Source organism: Meriones unguiculatus, chromosome X (assembly GCF_030254825.1).
Source record: "Meriones unguiculatus strain TT.TT164.6M chromosome X, Bangor_MerUng_6.1, whole genome shotgun sequence".
NCBI lineage: Eukaryota > Metazoa > Chordata > Mammalia > Rodentia > Muridae > Meriones > Meriones unguiculatus.
In genome coordinates this window covers 109,173,661-109,189,423 of record NC_083369.1, presented here as the reverse complement: position 1 = coordinate 109,189,423, position 15,763 = coordinate 109,173,661, and the positions used below count along the sequence as shown (strand labels likewise).

At 38.8% G+C, this 15,763-nt stretch overlaps 1 protein-coding gene across 7 annotated transcripts; it reads right to left on the bottom strand.

Moving 5' to 3' along the window:
- Nucleotides 1-203: 203 nt before the first annotated feature.
- Slitrk2 (SLIT and NTRK like family member 2) lies at nt 204-13,062 on the bottom strand. 7 transcript variants are annotated; one of them, XM_060374288.1, is made up of 3 exons: nt 12,635-13,062; nt 8,675-8,728; nt 204-8,179 (listed from the first exon to the last, which is right to left on the bottom strand). In XM_060374288.1, exon 3 carries the CDS (start codon nt 8,146-8,148, stop codon nt 5,608-5,610), a length of 2,541 nt encoding a protein of 846 aa, XP_060230271.1. In that variant the 5' UTR covers nt 8,149-8,179; nt 8,675-8,728; nt 12,635-13,062; the 3' UTR covers nt 204-5,607. The 7 variants fall into 7 exon arrangements, with proteins under 7 accessions (XP_060230271.1, XP_060230269.1, XP_060230270.1 ...); XM_060374286.1 differs by having other exon boundaries at nt 204-8,191; nt 12,635-13,061; XM_060374287.1 differs by lacking the exon at nt 8,675-8,728.
- Between the last annotated feature and the right edge of the window lie 2,701 nt (nt 13,063-15,763).

The following is a 15,763-nucleotide window of genomic DNA, read 5'->3' as shown; positions in this document are numbered from 1 at the left end:
TCTCATTTTAATGAATATAATTAATAGCATTTATCTTTGTATGTCAGTGATTCTTTTACTTTATAAAATTAATTAATTAATAAAATAAATTAATTAAATAAATTTATAAAATTAATTTGTTAGCTCATGTATGGTATTAGAAAAATTATGGTCAAAATAGTTAGACTCAATGTAGAAATATATGCATCTAGTATAGATACAGGAAAGTCAGTAAGTATTGTGTCAGTTTCTAGAGAGATATCTATCTGAATTATTTTGCTATTATTGTTTTTGCTTTTCAAATACTCATATAGAGAAATGTTAATATTTTAAAAGCTTACTTTATACCAAACATGAAAAACATAATCGCTTAAAGAATAAAAAAGTTCACTTATAAACACTACAATAGCATATACTGAGACAAAGAACACAGCTCTCATATTTGTCATTAATTCTTAAGAATCCAAAAGACTAGGGGCTGGATGTGGTGACACAAACCTTTAATCCTAGCACTCAAGAGGAACAGGCAGGCTGATCCCTGTGAGTTTGAGGACAGCCAGATCTAAATAGCAAGTTCCAGTACAGAAAGGATCCTGTCTTAAAAACAAAACAAACAAACAAACAAACAAAAAAAACTTCCAAAGAAACCTTTCTAACTAATACAAAATATGCATTTTAGTGATTATTTATTTATTAACTGAAAGCTAACTATAGCATAAAATAACTAAACAGTTTATCCAATAAAATACAGTATCATTTGATCACATTTTCAGTATTTCATTTTGCCTATTAACAGCCCAAAATATGTCATTTATTTTCTTAAACATTGTCACTATTTCAGCACAAGAGTCTATTTACATAATAAATTGTTTCATTTGCCATTTATTCCAACAACTTGAGAACAATTTTTTGCAACTAAGTTTAACAGAATTTGTACACATAATTTCAGGCTAAAATACTGTTAGAAATTTCCAACACACATGCAATTCTGTATGTTTAGATAACAACATATTCTTTATAAAACCTGCATTTCTAAGCACTTTATAAGATGTGAATACCAGAGTCAGTCTGCCATCTAAGAAAATAAGGTCTTGGGATGAGAGCTGCTGCTGAGCAAGAGTCCTGTGTTTAACTGAATTCAAATGGGCTTGCTAGTCCAGACTTTAAGGAATGCTATTGTGCCATCATAAAAATTGTAGATAGCACAATTCACATAAAACTGCAGCAGACTTTAAGTAAAAGCCCTTAGCAACCAAGAAATGGATAGCACAAGCAACACTGACAAATCACAGTCTTATTATGTATGTGAGCTTGGTTTTAAGCAAAAGTGTCACGGAAAATCCAACATACAAAACAGAATGGTTATTTGCATTATAAAATAGTTTTCTGCCTTATAAAGGGATTCTGAAGTTTTATCTGAATGGCAGCTCCCTTAATGTACTTAAAATACAATTTGATTTATAAAACTTCAATTTACATACTACTTTTTCAACAATCCTTTTAAGGAGCAGAGTACACCTATCCATAGTTGTTTATTTCTCTCTCACAATTAAGTATCTAATCATTATATTAATAAAAGGCATGTGAGCCAAAAGAATACCCTTTAAGCCACTAAAATAGATAGTAAATATTTCCTTTAAAACATGAATGTTTCATAAAATTGAAGTACATCAGTAGTTTTTATATTTACAATTTTTGTATTCAACTTTACAAAGTAGATGTAGATAGCACTAATATATAGCTATCATCAGGCCATAATTGACTTAATCCTGCTGTGATTTATTTTATTTTAGTAGGATTTTCCCCTTTAACTATATAATTCCAAAGACTTGTTAATAGCACTTGCATTGTAGTCAGTCTATATATGATCTATCAGTTCAATATTTTACTTCAGAGATTTAAAAAACTCAACCTTCTACATTGCATTACTGTCCCCACTGCTTACCTGGAGGTGATTTTCATTCAGGTAAAGCTCTTTTTTAATTTGTGCTAAGCTCCTTTCCAACTTTAGGAGGTTTGTGAGAAGTGGATGTAGTAACAGTGGGAGTTCGGGTGAGGGCTTGGAGTGAGGCATTTAGACATCATGTCTAATATAGATCTGTGGTCCCTCAACACACAGCAGACCCAGGCACCAGGGAAGAGAGCACTCAAGATATATTAAATGAGTGCATGAATGAATAAATGAATGAAAGAATGAATTAAAGAATGAGGAAACAAATTAAGAGAACCATCTGGAAGGCTTTGTTCACATTAGTCCTCAATCCAGTATGTTTTTGGAATGTGTAGTATCATAAAGAATTTTCAAGGTTTGAAAAATGACAGAACCTCTCTTTGATTCATTACATATATTTTAAAAATTTGTAAAATATTAAGCCCTTTATCACACAGAATTATTTAGAAAAATTAAGTCACTTTAGAAGTCAGAGGACAAAGAGGATATTAAAGGGTCTTTTTCTACTCACCAAATGCCTGAGGAAAGAAGGCACACAGATTGACCTAAGTTCATAGCAAATACTCTTTTTAACGTTGTCAAGTGTGAAGAGTAGTACTTTTGAGAATTTTGTACAAACTTACCCACTGGTATATACAGAAGCCATGAAAGTAGTTAATTAAACACTAGAATCCAGAGTAAACGATGGTTGACATTTGTGAGACCAGACATCTAGTTCTGTTCCGAGGGTTCTAAGAATGCCACTATCTTGCCTGGAACTATTCTTGCTTGCTCACACTCATTACAATCTGCTTGTGAAATAGTAAGGGAAATAAATAAATAAATAAATAAAACAGCTGGAGGAGTTAAAAATAAAACTTAAAGTAAAATATGTTTGAAAGTGCTTAAGCTTATAAAGAAAATCGGAATTCAACCAGTGGGAATGACAATAAATTAATTTAACTTGAAATGTTTATGCTTGTATTTGACAGTAAAGATTAAAACACAAGGTGTGCTATTATGCTTTAAAATGAAACCATTTGGATTACACCTGAAAGACTTGATTTCATAAGTCAGTGTAAATAAAGAACAAATCTAGAAACATGAAAATATTGAAGTAAATAGTAATTATTGAGCTAAAGATTTTATGGATTTGAGTTCTTCCAGGAGGCCTCTTTAAAAAATCATAAAAATGAATGAGAAGTAAAGTATATTTCATTAAAATTAATGAACTAATTGTTATTTGCATACATGTTTCACTTTCAGGAGAATAAGAACAAACACTGAAGTAAAATCATGTCATTAACAGATCAAGTCACAGTTAAAGCTTAAAAACTATGTTAATATGATATATGCTAATTTGCTTTCATAATGACTTCCTTAAACATTTGCCTCTGTATTGTGTATGGATTATTACACCAAATGAAAGCAACTTAAAGAAAATTGTTAAAATTCCTTTATTTTAAATATAAATGTCACCAAAGATAAGGTGCTTTCCAGGAGCTATCTTCATGTCCGACTAATTTAAGACTCTATCTCCCTTTACATGAAATGTAAAATTTCTGTATATTAATAAATTTGTAGATCACTTTGACCCACAATTTTACCTATGAGTTCATGGATTTAAATGGCAATTATGACTTTTAAGCAAACAGTGAATATATTAGTCAATCAATGTAGATATTCAGAGATGTCAGATTGTTAAATTTTTTTTCTTGGGTGTCCTTTACTTTTATATATGTACACAATTTTCTTTTGCTTAAAAAGTCCATTTTGCGCCACTAATTATTAATCAAAATGATTTGGATTTCAATAATTTCTAATTGAAAGCCTGTAGCATGAATTGTTAACAGTGGTAATGTACTTTTTTTTTTAAAGCTTTAAAAGTAAGTTATCAGGATCCACTTCAATCTTCACATGATAATAAAGGATTATTATGTGCAGTAACCTATTTATGAAAAGGAAACAGTGTGCTTCTTTCAGACGCCATCACTTGCTTTAATAAGGAATTGAAAAGCTGGACTACTTTATATGCAGATCACCATCCCAGTTGCATAAGGATTTACAATAGACAAAACAAAACTATTTTTGTTGTAAAGAAAGGCTGTTTGTTTAAATCATACAATAATGTTTGCATCTAAAAATTATTTACAGTCTAATAAGGCTTCATAAATGTTATATAGAGTTAGTTATTTAAAATAATTGATTGCTAAGATGAAAATGAAAATCTTGCTCAAGCTAACAAAAAATGTTTTAAGTAAAGCATGCTCAAAGAAGGCAGGGAAAAAAAAGCTTAGTCCTGTGGTTTAAATAACTGTTAATGGATTTGTAGATGCAAATACTCAAATGATTCCATACCACCTCATTAACCCCTCAATTAAAGTCAAGAGAAAAATCTAGCTTTGTGAAAACTAAAAAGGATTGTGTGTGTAATATTTCTTTCCCCCAAATAAAATCTAACGTGCAATTTTATCTCTGCTGTGTTGAATTTGTAGAGAACTTATGTGGGAAGTTTACATCATACCTTTGAAGTCTTCAGGTATTTAATGGCTCTGTGTCTTGGTTAAATGAGGTGTGTGGCGGCCTCTACTGGTATGTGTTTATAAAAAATGTTGCAATAGGCAGAAAAAATATTAATTTCAATTAAAAAGTTAGAAATACAGATTTTCATTATAATATATAAAAATATCTAATTTGATGCAGAAAAAATATACTACTAGTTGTGTAATGTACTCTTAATTAGGAAAACAATCTAAAACATTGACCATGTTAGTGTAAAATAATGATTTACGGAAAGGCATTAATTGTTCAATTCACTCTGATATTGGGTTAAATATATTTTATTAATGAATTACTAATCCAGACAGAGGTGGCTTATTACCTCTAGTCCACTGTTAAATCCTCTTACTTGACTTAAATAAAATCACTTAATAACAAATGCAGAAGAAAATATTTTACATTTAAGCCTATAAATTCCTAAGCTAGAATAGTTTGATAGTCTGATTTCTATAACTCAAGCAAACTGTACGCTGACTTAATATAGCGGACATATAGATCTATTTTACATTGACTTCAATCTTAAAAATACAGCACTTTAAAATACTTTCAATTTTCAAAGCTAAAAGCAACATTTAAGTAATGTATCCAAGTGCAAAGGCACTTTAACTCAAAATAGCGATGCCCAGGCCTATACTTGGTAACTGAAGATGGCTATACCATAGATCATTATTTACAAGAGAAGTTGTAGTCCCAAAAGATCTTTGGAGATCTTCTACAAAATATTCCCATTTGAAAACTTTGCCTACTATTTCTTCATTCACTATCATTTCTTTGCACTCCCACACTGGTAAACAAACAAGCAACCAAAAAAAAAAAAAAAAAAAAAAAAAAAAAAAAAAAAAAAAGGAAGGAAGAAAGAAAAAAGAAATATGAAAGAAAACAAAATACATAAAAAATGCATTGTAGAAACATTCATGTTCACTGATGGTTTCTAAGAATAAAAGGGGGTGGGGTGGGAGAGCTAGAGAGAAATAATTTAAAGGAAAGCTTGCAAGAGCAATGTCATTGTTTCAGCCCATCTCCCAAAGGCTTTCAGTCTCCCATTAACACTGGGGGAGGACACAACAAAAGGAAATGCAGTGCTTCCAACAGTTTGGAGCCTCATCCTTTGATGCTATAGGGTTGTAAATGATTTCCCTTCACAGCTGACTGATTGCAGTTTGTTTTTCCAGAACTTCGAGGTAGTCTGGTTCTGATTGCGGCTTAGCTCGCAGTAAAGGGTGGTCTGGCTTTGACTGCCCGACAAAGCATTTTCTGGGAGTCCCATATAAAACGGTTTTATTGATTCTGTCTTGGTTTTGGCGTCGAGAGTCATATGAAGGGGCAAACTGCCGTTTAGGTAAGGTACAAAAGTTGTAGTGGACAAGGCCTGCACTGGGAAGTTCCTTAACTCGCTCAGCAATATTCTGATACAGCAGCTCAGGCTCTCTTGGTGTGGCCTGCTTTTCTAGCAATTCAGTGGCACTTATTGTGTAAGCAAGTGTAGCTGGTTCTTCTTTTTTTTCCTCCAGGTTACCATAGCTGAAGTCCTGCAGGTTTCGGTAATAGGCTACTGGGTCTCCTTCTTTCTGCATGTAGATGGGGTTTTGGCACATCTGACCCACAGGTGGGGTAATGTAGTTATAGACATGGCCATCAGCTTTATCATTAGTTTCGGTGTTGTAAGACCCATATTGTAACTGGAAGGAACTTACATCTAAGTTGTTGGCACTCCTAGGAACACTTGGCACTCCCTTTCGACGTTTCAGAACAAAGACAAACAACCCTGCCCCAAAACACACAGACAGAATGAAAACAATAAGCAATCCTAAAATCAAGACAGAAAGTGGAACTTCAGTGTGTAGTTCAGGGTAAGAACTAGGAGACACACTAAGTGACCTAGGTGTGTCTGTGTTGTGATTCATTAATAAAATAGTCCCATCTGACAAGTTAGGGTTATCTGGACAAATAGCCTCCCTTCCCAGCAATTTCAGTATCTCCCCTGCATGCTTAGCGGGAGATTCACAAGTCACCTCATTGATGATGACAGGGGAATTGGCATGTTCTGTCCAGTCCTTTAGCCCCATGATGTCACAGGTGCAGTCCCATGGGTTCTCTTGCAGATCTATCTGGATAAAAGCAGGAAGCTGGTCCAGAACCCCTTTCACAGGCAGATGAGAAAAATGATTGTTTCTTAGATTCAGCCTTGTGAGGGCTTTGCCCCCAAATATATTGTCAGGTAAGGACCTCAGCAGGTTGTTATTCAGAAACAGGAGCTGTAGGTTAATCAAAGCATCAAATGTCAGGGGCTTAATTTCCTTAATGACATTATACTCTAAATAGAGATACTGCAAGCTCTGCAGTCCATCAAACATAGAAGGATACAACACTTCAAGGTAATTGCCATTTAGATAAAGTCTTCGTAAACTGGTCAGGTTTGTAAAGGCACCTTCCTGAATGACTGCAATCCTGTTGTTACCTAAATGCAACAAATCCAGTGAACTGTATTCTAAGAAGTCATTCTTATAGACTGTTTGGAGATAGTTCCCTGTTAGATAGAGTTTCTTTGGACTAGTAGGTTTGGGCTGCAAGTCAGAGATGTTAGTAAACTTCCTCTCTTGGCAGTTAACATTTAGACCATTGTCTGAACTCTGAGAGGTACAGACACAGCTGCTGGGGCAGGTGAAGGCTACGGGAGACTTAGTCTGGTACACCATGATTGGACCAAAGCTTTGTCGGTCTTTTGACACAGTCACTAGGGGAGTTGGACGATTTCTCATTTTGGGTGGCCGGCTGGCTTTTGGAGCCCTAGTTGGGTTGAGAGCAGGATTCATTGTAGGGGTCAGCCTTTGGACATGGGTGTCTGAATGGCTGCTCCTCTGACTAGAATCACCACTGGCACTTTTTCTGGGACAGAGGTCTTGTCTGGTCAGTTGGGTCACATCTTTCCCATGTAACCTGAAAGGAGTTTCACAGACAATCTCCCCCACAAAAACGGTAATGGTGTCCAGCCATGCTTTGAGAGGAAGTAAGTCACAGGTGCAATTCCATGGGTTTTCTTCCAGCTGAATTTCCATGATTCCTCCAATATGTTCAAGGACACCAGCAAAAGGCATTACTTTCAATCTGTTTCCCCTCAGGTCTAAGTGAGTCAACAGAACAAACCGAAACACATTACTAGGCAAAGACAGCAAAAGGTTGTCATTCAAGATGAGCACTTTGAGCTTATTCAGTTTGCTAAATGCCCCGGCCTCAATGGTGCTGATGTAATTGTAGTCAGCTTGGAGATACTCCAGACTCTCTAGGCCTAGAAAAGTGTCCTCTCTCAATACCTCCAGTTTGTTGTTATTGAGATGCAGTCTCTTGAGAGTCTTCAGACCATTAAATGCTCCAGGTCGGATCTCCTGCAGCCCATTGTTACCTAGATGAAGAGTCACTGCGTTTGAATAATTGACGAATTCGTTTGGATACAGTCTGGTCAAGAGGTTTCCGTTGAGAAACAGCTGATAGATGCGATACTGGGGGGGCTGAAGCAAACTGACAGTTGTAAATCCTTTGTTTTCACAGTTAATATTCAGTACATTTTCTTTCTCTTCACACAAGCAGCGGATCTTGCAAATGTCTTTGGCTGTTTTGCGACTCTCGGTCTGTAATATCCCGGCCACAGCTAACACACTGAGGAACCAAACGCCGCTCAGCATCTTTAGGCACCTTTGATGTCAGCTCAGGTACCTAAAGGCAAACCTTGAGTGAGGGACGGGGAGAAAGCGGGGTGCAGGGAAGAAAGAAACAAGGAAGCCCGATTAAAATGGCAAAGCTAGGACGCAGGCGGGTGGAAGGGAGGAAGAGTGAGGGGGTGGGCAGCAAGGAAGAATGAAATCATTGCGTATTTCAATGCAGTTTCTTTTCTTTCTCTCTACCCACTACCCCCAGCCCACCCACACAACGCATCCTTAAACACACATGCTTGCACCTGATTTCCCAGCGGGTCACAGCCAGCCACGGAGTCATTAGTAATCGAGTTGTCCTACTAAATCCGGCCCATCTCCTCCTCCCCTGGAGTATTTTGAAGAAATCTCAGGAGGATTGCCCATCTTGGGCTTGCAGTAGAAAATGCTTTACTTTTAAAAAAAAACTGCATAAGGGGGCAGGGAGATTAAGAGTCAGAGTGTTCGCGGAGGAGACAGAATGAGAGGGCAAAGGCAGCTCTGGGTTAGGGGTACTTACACATCAGGAGAAGACAGGACTCCTCTCCTCTCCAGTCCACCAGTAGTTTAGCGTCTTCGCGAAAAGAGGGAGAGCAAAGTAAAAGAAAATGCTGCTTGCAAGGGGAGGCTGGGGGTGGGGAAGGCGGTGCTCTGTTTTTTGTTGCTTGATTTAATTTGAGTGTGGAAGGGGGGTGGTACGCAGAAATTAGAAATCCGGCTGGCGGCCAGAGAGGAAGATGAAGAATGGAGCAGAAAGAAGATGCTCTGCTGGGAATCAAGGGTGCAATTGCATAGGGAAGTCTTTCGGACTAGGTCACTGCGGGAGGTTGCCACAGCGGAGCCTGGGAGCGCACCTTCAACCCAGCGGCTGCAGCAGCAGTGCGTCTAGCAGTTTGAATTTGAGAGGTTTTGCAAGCTCCTTGGGACAGGACTAGGGGTGACGTCACGGGGAAGAGGAGTGTGGGCAGAGTATTCAGGGCGCTTTGTGGGGGAGGGTGGGGCAGACGCTTCCCTTCCCTGTGAGTGAAGGCTTTGCACAAATTCCCAGCTGCGTCAGTTGCTTCAGATTTACTCTCTCTGGCAGCAAGAAAAACTCCTTCAGAAAGGGAGTTTGTTTCTCAAACAAGAGGCCCAGCCCCCTTTGGTGCTGGCTTCACTGAAACTCCCCCAAAAGTCCAAGTGATCTCCTTCAGTTGCCCTCCATCACTTACTCATGGCATAAGAGCAGTGACTTGGCCATTAAGACTGATCTAATGCCAGACTCCCAAGAAGGCATCCAGACCTTCCCAGGAACTTCTCTCTCTCTCTCTCTCTCTCTCTCTCTCTCTCTCTCTCTCTCTCTCTCTCCCTCTCCCTCTCTCTCTCTCTCTCTCTCTCTCTCTCTCTCTCTCTCTCTCTCTCTTTCTCTGTGTGTGTGTGTGTGTGTGTGTTTGTGTTACTTCTCACCATATGACTGATGCCAGGTAGGCACACTGCCAGCTAAGATGCTTTAGTTGCAGAGTTGGGTGTTCTTGTACTAGTGTGTCTTGTCTGTGTGTGGGAGTGAGAAGAGTTCTCCTGGGGATCAATACTTTATATACAGAGCTATTTCAGTGCTTAGGAAATTACTTTCTTGGTGGTGACTGGTCAAACAGCTATTTGCCTGGACTCTGGAAAGCCAGCTCAACCAAGTTTAACTTGCAGACTGCACCAAATAAAAATAAAATGCTTCTCCCCCTAAGGTTTATACTTAGTCAGATAATGAGGTTTAAACGTGTGCTTTTTGCCTAGAGGAAAGTGAAGTAGAGTGGGTGTCAGAAAAGCATTGCCAGGCTGAGTCTCAGCTAGGAGTGTGAGCCAAGGCAAGAGTTGTTGAGCCTTCTAGGTTGCAGGGGCAGGGAAACACCCCCACCAAAAACAAGCAAACAAACAAACAGAAAAAAAGGAAAAATACAGGCAGTGCAAGAGAACTGCTGAAGACAGAGGTAAACAGAATCATGAGCTGAGACTCAATAACAGGGTTCTTGATGTAACTTTAGGATCTTATTGTTTCCATTTGCTAATGTTGGTAAGAGTGTTGGTCCTCTGGGCCCTGATGTTGCATTTGGTTTTAAATAACCTTTCTAGAGCATTACTAATTGACTAGGTGTTGGACTTTTGCCTGCATTATCTCTTTTCTCCTTAATATATTATTACTCCTTGGATCCACGAATCCCAAGTGGGGAGCCCATTTGCATGTGTGAATAATGCCTACTGTTGCTTGGAGGAACTATAGGCTACCTCTGATAGAAAAGGCAAGTCAGGAAAACACAGGGAAAGAAATATCAAAGAAAGGGATGGATTAAATGTGCCTATTCCACAAAACAATTCATCTTTCTTTCCCTGCCTGTTCAGATCAGCTACAGAATCTATGCAGGGTCTCATTGGCTAGCCAAAATAAAAGGTAAGCAATGCCACAGGCAAAATAAGCCATTTGAAGATGAAAACCACCCATTTTATACCCTTTCTCTCCTTATCAAGCAGAAGTCTTATAACTGTGTAGTTTATAGCAATTCCTTCCTCCTTAAGAAAGACTGGGGAAGTTTATAAACTCCAGCACTAAGGCCACCTGTGGCACTGTGATCTCCTGCCCTATTCTGTTTGGGTTTCACGCTTCCCTCTTTGTCGTCTCAAGAAAATCCTTTGACCATACTTCAGGATTCTATTTCATGTTTCTATTTCTCTTTGCCTTTAACAAGATCAATTATTCACTCTGGAGTCTTAATTGTTCTTCTCTGGGTCATAGGGCAACCATGAGACTAGCATAGAAGTCTTAGGAGTGGGGAATGCAGTTGTGGATAGCCTCCCATTCTATTGCAGGTGCATCATTACATGCAGGCAGAGAGATGTGCACTGTGAGCAAAATTAGGCTCCTTTCATAAGAAAAGGGCACTTTTATACGTATTTTTAAATATTAAAAGTACATTGCTCCTAGGGAGATACTATTTATTCACTCGGCCTTTCACTTAACAAATATTTGCTAATTAGGTTGATATAGCACTGAAATAAAAGCCAATGTGACAGCTGTACAAAACCTAACAGACCAGAATTATTTTACAGATCAGGACATTCCTCAGCCAAGTGACTTGCTGACTTGATTAACTTCAAGAAACTAAAATTAGAAACATAACCCAAGGATTCTGAGTAACAGTGTATTCTACAGAGCCCAATACTGCATAATATGAATTTGAGAATTGTATGCCTAAACTTAGTGGGGCATTTAATTGTGCTAATTTTTACTGCTAAAATAAATATAATTAGTATTACTTCTTAAATATGGTAAAATCTGCAAGGCATATATAATTCTGTAAAGCCCCTCTAGAGAACAGGATTGTTTTCCTAGAAAGGAAAGAGAGAGAAGAGAGGTGGAGAAGAGGAAAGGGAAATGGAAAGTAGAGATAAGGGATTTGGGGGTCTTGAAATTCTTACCATTTACACAATAAAAGAAATCTGATGGTAATGTAGCCATGGCAAGCTACACCAAGAACCCTGAGGTTCCAGGTTTTCATTACGTAGTTCCCTTTTTTCAAGATTCATTTTTAGTCTGCCACTGTATTTTCTGCCTGCATTTGAGCATCTACAGCCACTTTCAGAAGCATGATTTTTATTGGAAACAAATGCACCTCAACCTCAAGGAACACTTTTAAGTAAGTTTCATCTGGTCCAGCGTATCTCTAAGAACCGCTATAAAGGGTGGGTTTTAAGGGTCTGGGGAGGATCAGTTTGAACTGGGAAACCAAGAATAGCAGGGGCAGATGCTTGAAAAATAAGCAAAATGTTTGTTCTCCTCAAGAAAAGAGAAATTAACGTGTGTACTGCATTCCCTCACCCTCTTTTGTTAGTAACCCGCTAAAGCTGGGCTCAGATTGCCCATGATTTTTCTATAGGTCGTGGAGGGGGCCTGACTGCAACCCAGAGTCCACTTTCATCCCTGCAATCTTAATGGCATAATCAGGTCAGAAGTCCAGCAGCCCAGAAGCCTTCTTCAGCCTCCTGGCTGCTCCTTGGTAATAGCCCTTCTGGGGAGACTCAGGCTCTAAGGGAGTTCCCGTTTGCAAGAAACAGGACTAAGCATCAGCCCTAGAGTAGTCCTACCTTTCTTACACCCTAGCGGCTAACATCTTGATGCCAAGAGGTGACCTCGCAGTCGTGAAGGCTACTCACTCTGCCCTGGACATGGGGTTTGGGCACTGGGACTGAATGGAGCATTTCACCAAGAGATCTTGCATGGGCCATCCCTGGCAGCAACGGTGGTCGCCCAGCTATGGGACTCCTGGGTCCTTCCACACCCGCGGAAGGTCAGGAACAGAAAAACAAAGTGTATAGAGGGTAGAGGGCGATTTACAAGGGCTGACCACACTAGGTAGAGCCTAGCCTCCCCCTGCTCATACCCACTTTGAGGCCAAAGAAAGCCGGCTCGTGGGTCGCGTTGCCACGGCATTCCCCAGTGTTCCGAACTTACCGAGAGAGCGCGCACCGCCTAGATCTTCCCCTGGAGCCTCCAGCAGCATCCGCGACTCTGAGAGGCTCAGAAGCCAGCACCGCCTGGGTACCACCGGGAGGGCTGTGAAGAGGCACAGCAGCTACGAGCGCAGGCGGTGCCCCCCACCCCCACCCAGGGCAGGCTGATCCTTGCTGGAGCAGCTCGCCACCCAGCAGCGCTTCTGGCAGGAAGAAGGGTGGGAAGGAGAGAGGAGAAAAGAGGGAGGGAGGGAGAGAGGGAGGGAAGGATGGCTGCCCCTCTTCTGCACTTATCAATCACCCTGCAGATCAAATGTCCCTGTTGTGCACTCGGGAGGGGGATGTACTAGCCCACAAGGAGCCGCTGCACCAGTTCTCTGTCTGACAAGCTCTGCAGAGCACTGCTCTTGCCTGTCGGCCCCTCTTTACTGGAACTCTGCCTGGCTCTTGCAGCTTCTACTATGTGCTGCCCCTCAGACTAGGTCAAGTGAAATAAGAATGTCACTTGCTTGATATCATATCTTAATGGATCCTAAGACCCCTGGGTGGAAGTTATGGACAAGTGAAAAAACAGCATTCTGAGTTGGACACCTTCCTGTAATGCTGCTGCCTTCCCTAACTAGTAAGCAGCAGTTCACTGGAGTTAGCTTGAGTACATGTAAGGACTTCCTCCCAGGGTTGTAAACGAGGTGTTTTCATAATATATAGTGTTCGGGGAGAGTCGTACAAGCAAAGGTTCATACAAAAGCAAGGCTTAGCAGAATTTTAGACCCCGCCTTAACAGTGATTATTTTTGTTTCAGGGGTTGCCAGAGCCCTTTTTCTTGCCCTCTGCTTTTATTTGCTTCCCCCAACAGTTCTTCTTCCTCTTTATTAGTAGTCTAGACAGAGTCTATTAAAGGAAAACACTCATTCAAAGAGTCAGTGTAGTTCAAGAAGATGGTGAAGATTTTGCAGAGAGCATTGCAGTTTCCCTGAAGACCTGGCTGGCTCCCTTGCTGCGGGGTCCTAACTGCGGAGAACATTCTGGATAAAGTTTTAATTGGTTCAGTTAAACAAGAATAGGTTAATTTTCTGGTGCCAAGACAGTGGACACTTCATCCTAGAGGGGATGGACCCTCATTGAAATCCCCATAGCTTCTAACCATTCTGACTCTCCCATAGTCTGTAAAATCACCCTTACTCAGAAAGCTGGAGGGTTCTTAGGAAACAGCCGAGAAAAAAAAAATGAAAAATAAAAAAATGATGTCAGGGAAGACGTGCAAAATTAAAGCAAAAATTAGCTAGGAAGCTAATGAATCTTTTTTTTTTTTGGCTTTCTTTTTATAATAATTGTCTGTTTTGGACTTTTAAAAAAGAATACTACTGATAATCTTATATTGTGAACAGGTGAAGTTTACTTTAATAATAGCTCAAATAACCTGACTAAATTTATCTCTTGGATCTAAGGATCATTAATGCTCTTCTTACTTCATATTAATAAAACTTATTTTGAAATATCTGCCATTCAGACAAGTAATTTCAGAATAACATTTTTTAACATAGCATGTAGTCATGCTGTTTCAGATTCAAAGAAACATTTCTTTTTTAAGTAATAAGCTTGTTTATGAAAAACATTAAGTGTAGTGCTTTCTAAAGATTGTGTTGGTGGGAGATGCACATTATATTATTATTGAGAAAAGTTAATGTGTTCCTTATTTGTCTTTCTCACATTTCTGTGTCACCTTTTTGTAGTTATTTAATGGGTGCTATAAACAAATACAAAACACTAAGCTAAGAGACCATTCAGATGTAAAAATGAGACAGTCCCAGGAAAAAGGGGAGTATTCTGAGAAGGGTGGTGTGTCTTTAGCAAAAAGGAACACACACCCACACCCCCCACACACACACCACAGTAACTAGTCTACACATTTAGAGAAGTACATAATACTAGCAATAAAAAGAACCTGATATTTATTTGGCTCTAGTAGATCTAAGTAGTGGACAAAATACATCTATTATAATTAACCTTGTAAGCAAGTCGCACATGCTTACCTGCCTTCAGAGAGCATTTAGCAACTTGACGTTCCACCATGGGACCACCATGATAGTAAGATAAAATTAAAAATAACACACTATGCTTTTTGTCAGCAAAAAAAATTTCAGGTAGGTGGCTAGAACTTTGAAATGTGCTTTGAATGTGTACATACACAATAAATGATAAATAAAAAAGTTTTGTGAGTGCTGTTGTACAGATAATTGTAGTAGAAGAGAGTTTGAAGCATGTGAAAAAATGTGCCAATTTATTTGAAAGCTACTTTATATTGACTATTCTAAAAGGCTTCTGTTTTAGGAGAAAAATGGAATACAACAGTACATGGATTTGCATGTGTTTTTATTAATAAAAATCACATTATTCTTATTCCTCCTTTTCCTCTTCTTCTTCTTCTTCTTCTTCTTCTTCTTCTTCTTCTTCTTCTTCTTCTTCTTCTTCTTCTTCTTCTTCTTCCATATAGCACTAAAGTGAATATATCTCCATGTTTGAATGCTCCTTATCTATTGTACAGTTTGTTTCACAAAAAAGATTAAAGATCTTTGGCTGGAATTGAAGTTATATGATGGATAAATAAAATAAAATGTCTATAGTTTTATAAACTTAGGAACAATCCTATTGTAACTTTTTAAATTTGTTTTTAAATTTTATTCACTTTGTACCCACTGCAGCACCTTCCCTCATTTCCTCCCAGTCCCACCCACCTTCCCTAAAATGCTTCTCTAAAATGCATCATCCCTTGAGTTTTTGATCTTAGCCATTCTAATGGTTGTGAGGTGAAATCTCAGGGTCGTTTTGATTTGCATTTCCTGAATGACTAAGGATGTTTAGTATTTCTTTAAGTGTTTCTCAGCCATTTGATATTCCTCTGTTGAGAATTTGCTGCTTAGCTCTGTACCCCATTTTTTAATTGAATTACTTGGTTTGTTGGTGTTTACCTTCTTCAGTTCTTTATGTATTCTGGATATTAGCCCTCTGTCAGATGCATTGTTGGTGAAGATCTTTTCCCAGTCTGAAGGCTGTTGCTTTGTTCTGGTGTCAGTGTTTACAGAAGCTTTTCAGTTTCATGAGGTCTCATTTACTGATTGTTGATCTTAGA

What these genes read in the sequence shown, in the direction of transcription:
- Slitrk2 (XM_060374288.1), bottom strand. Translation starts at nt 8,148, where the DNA reads ATGCTGAGCGGCGTTTGGTTCCTCAGTGTGTTAGCTGTGGCCGGGATA.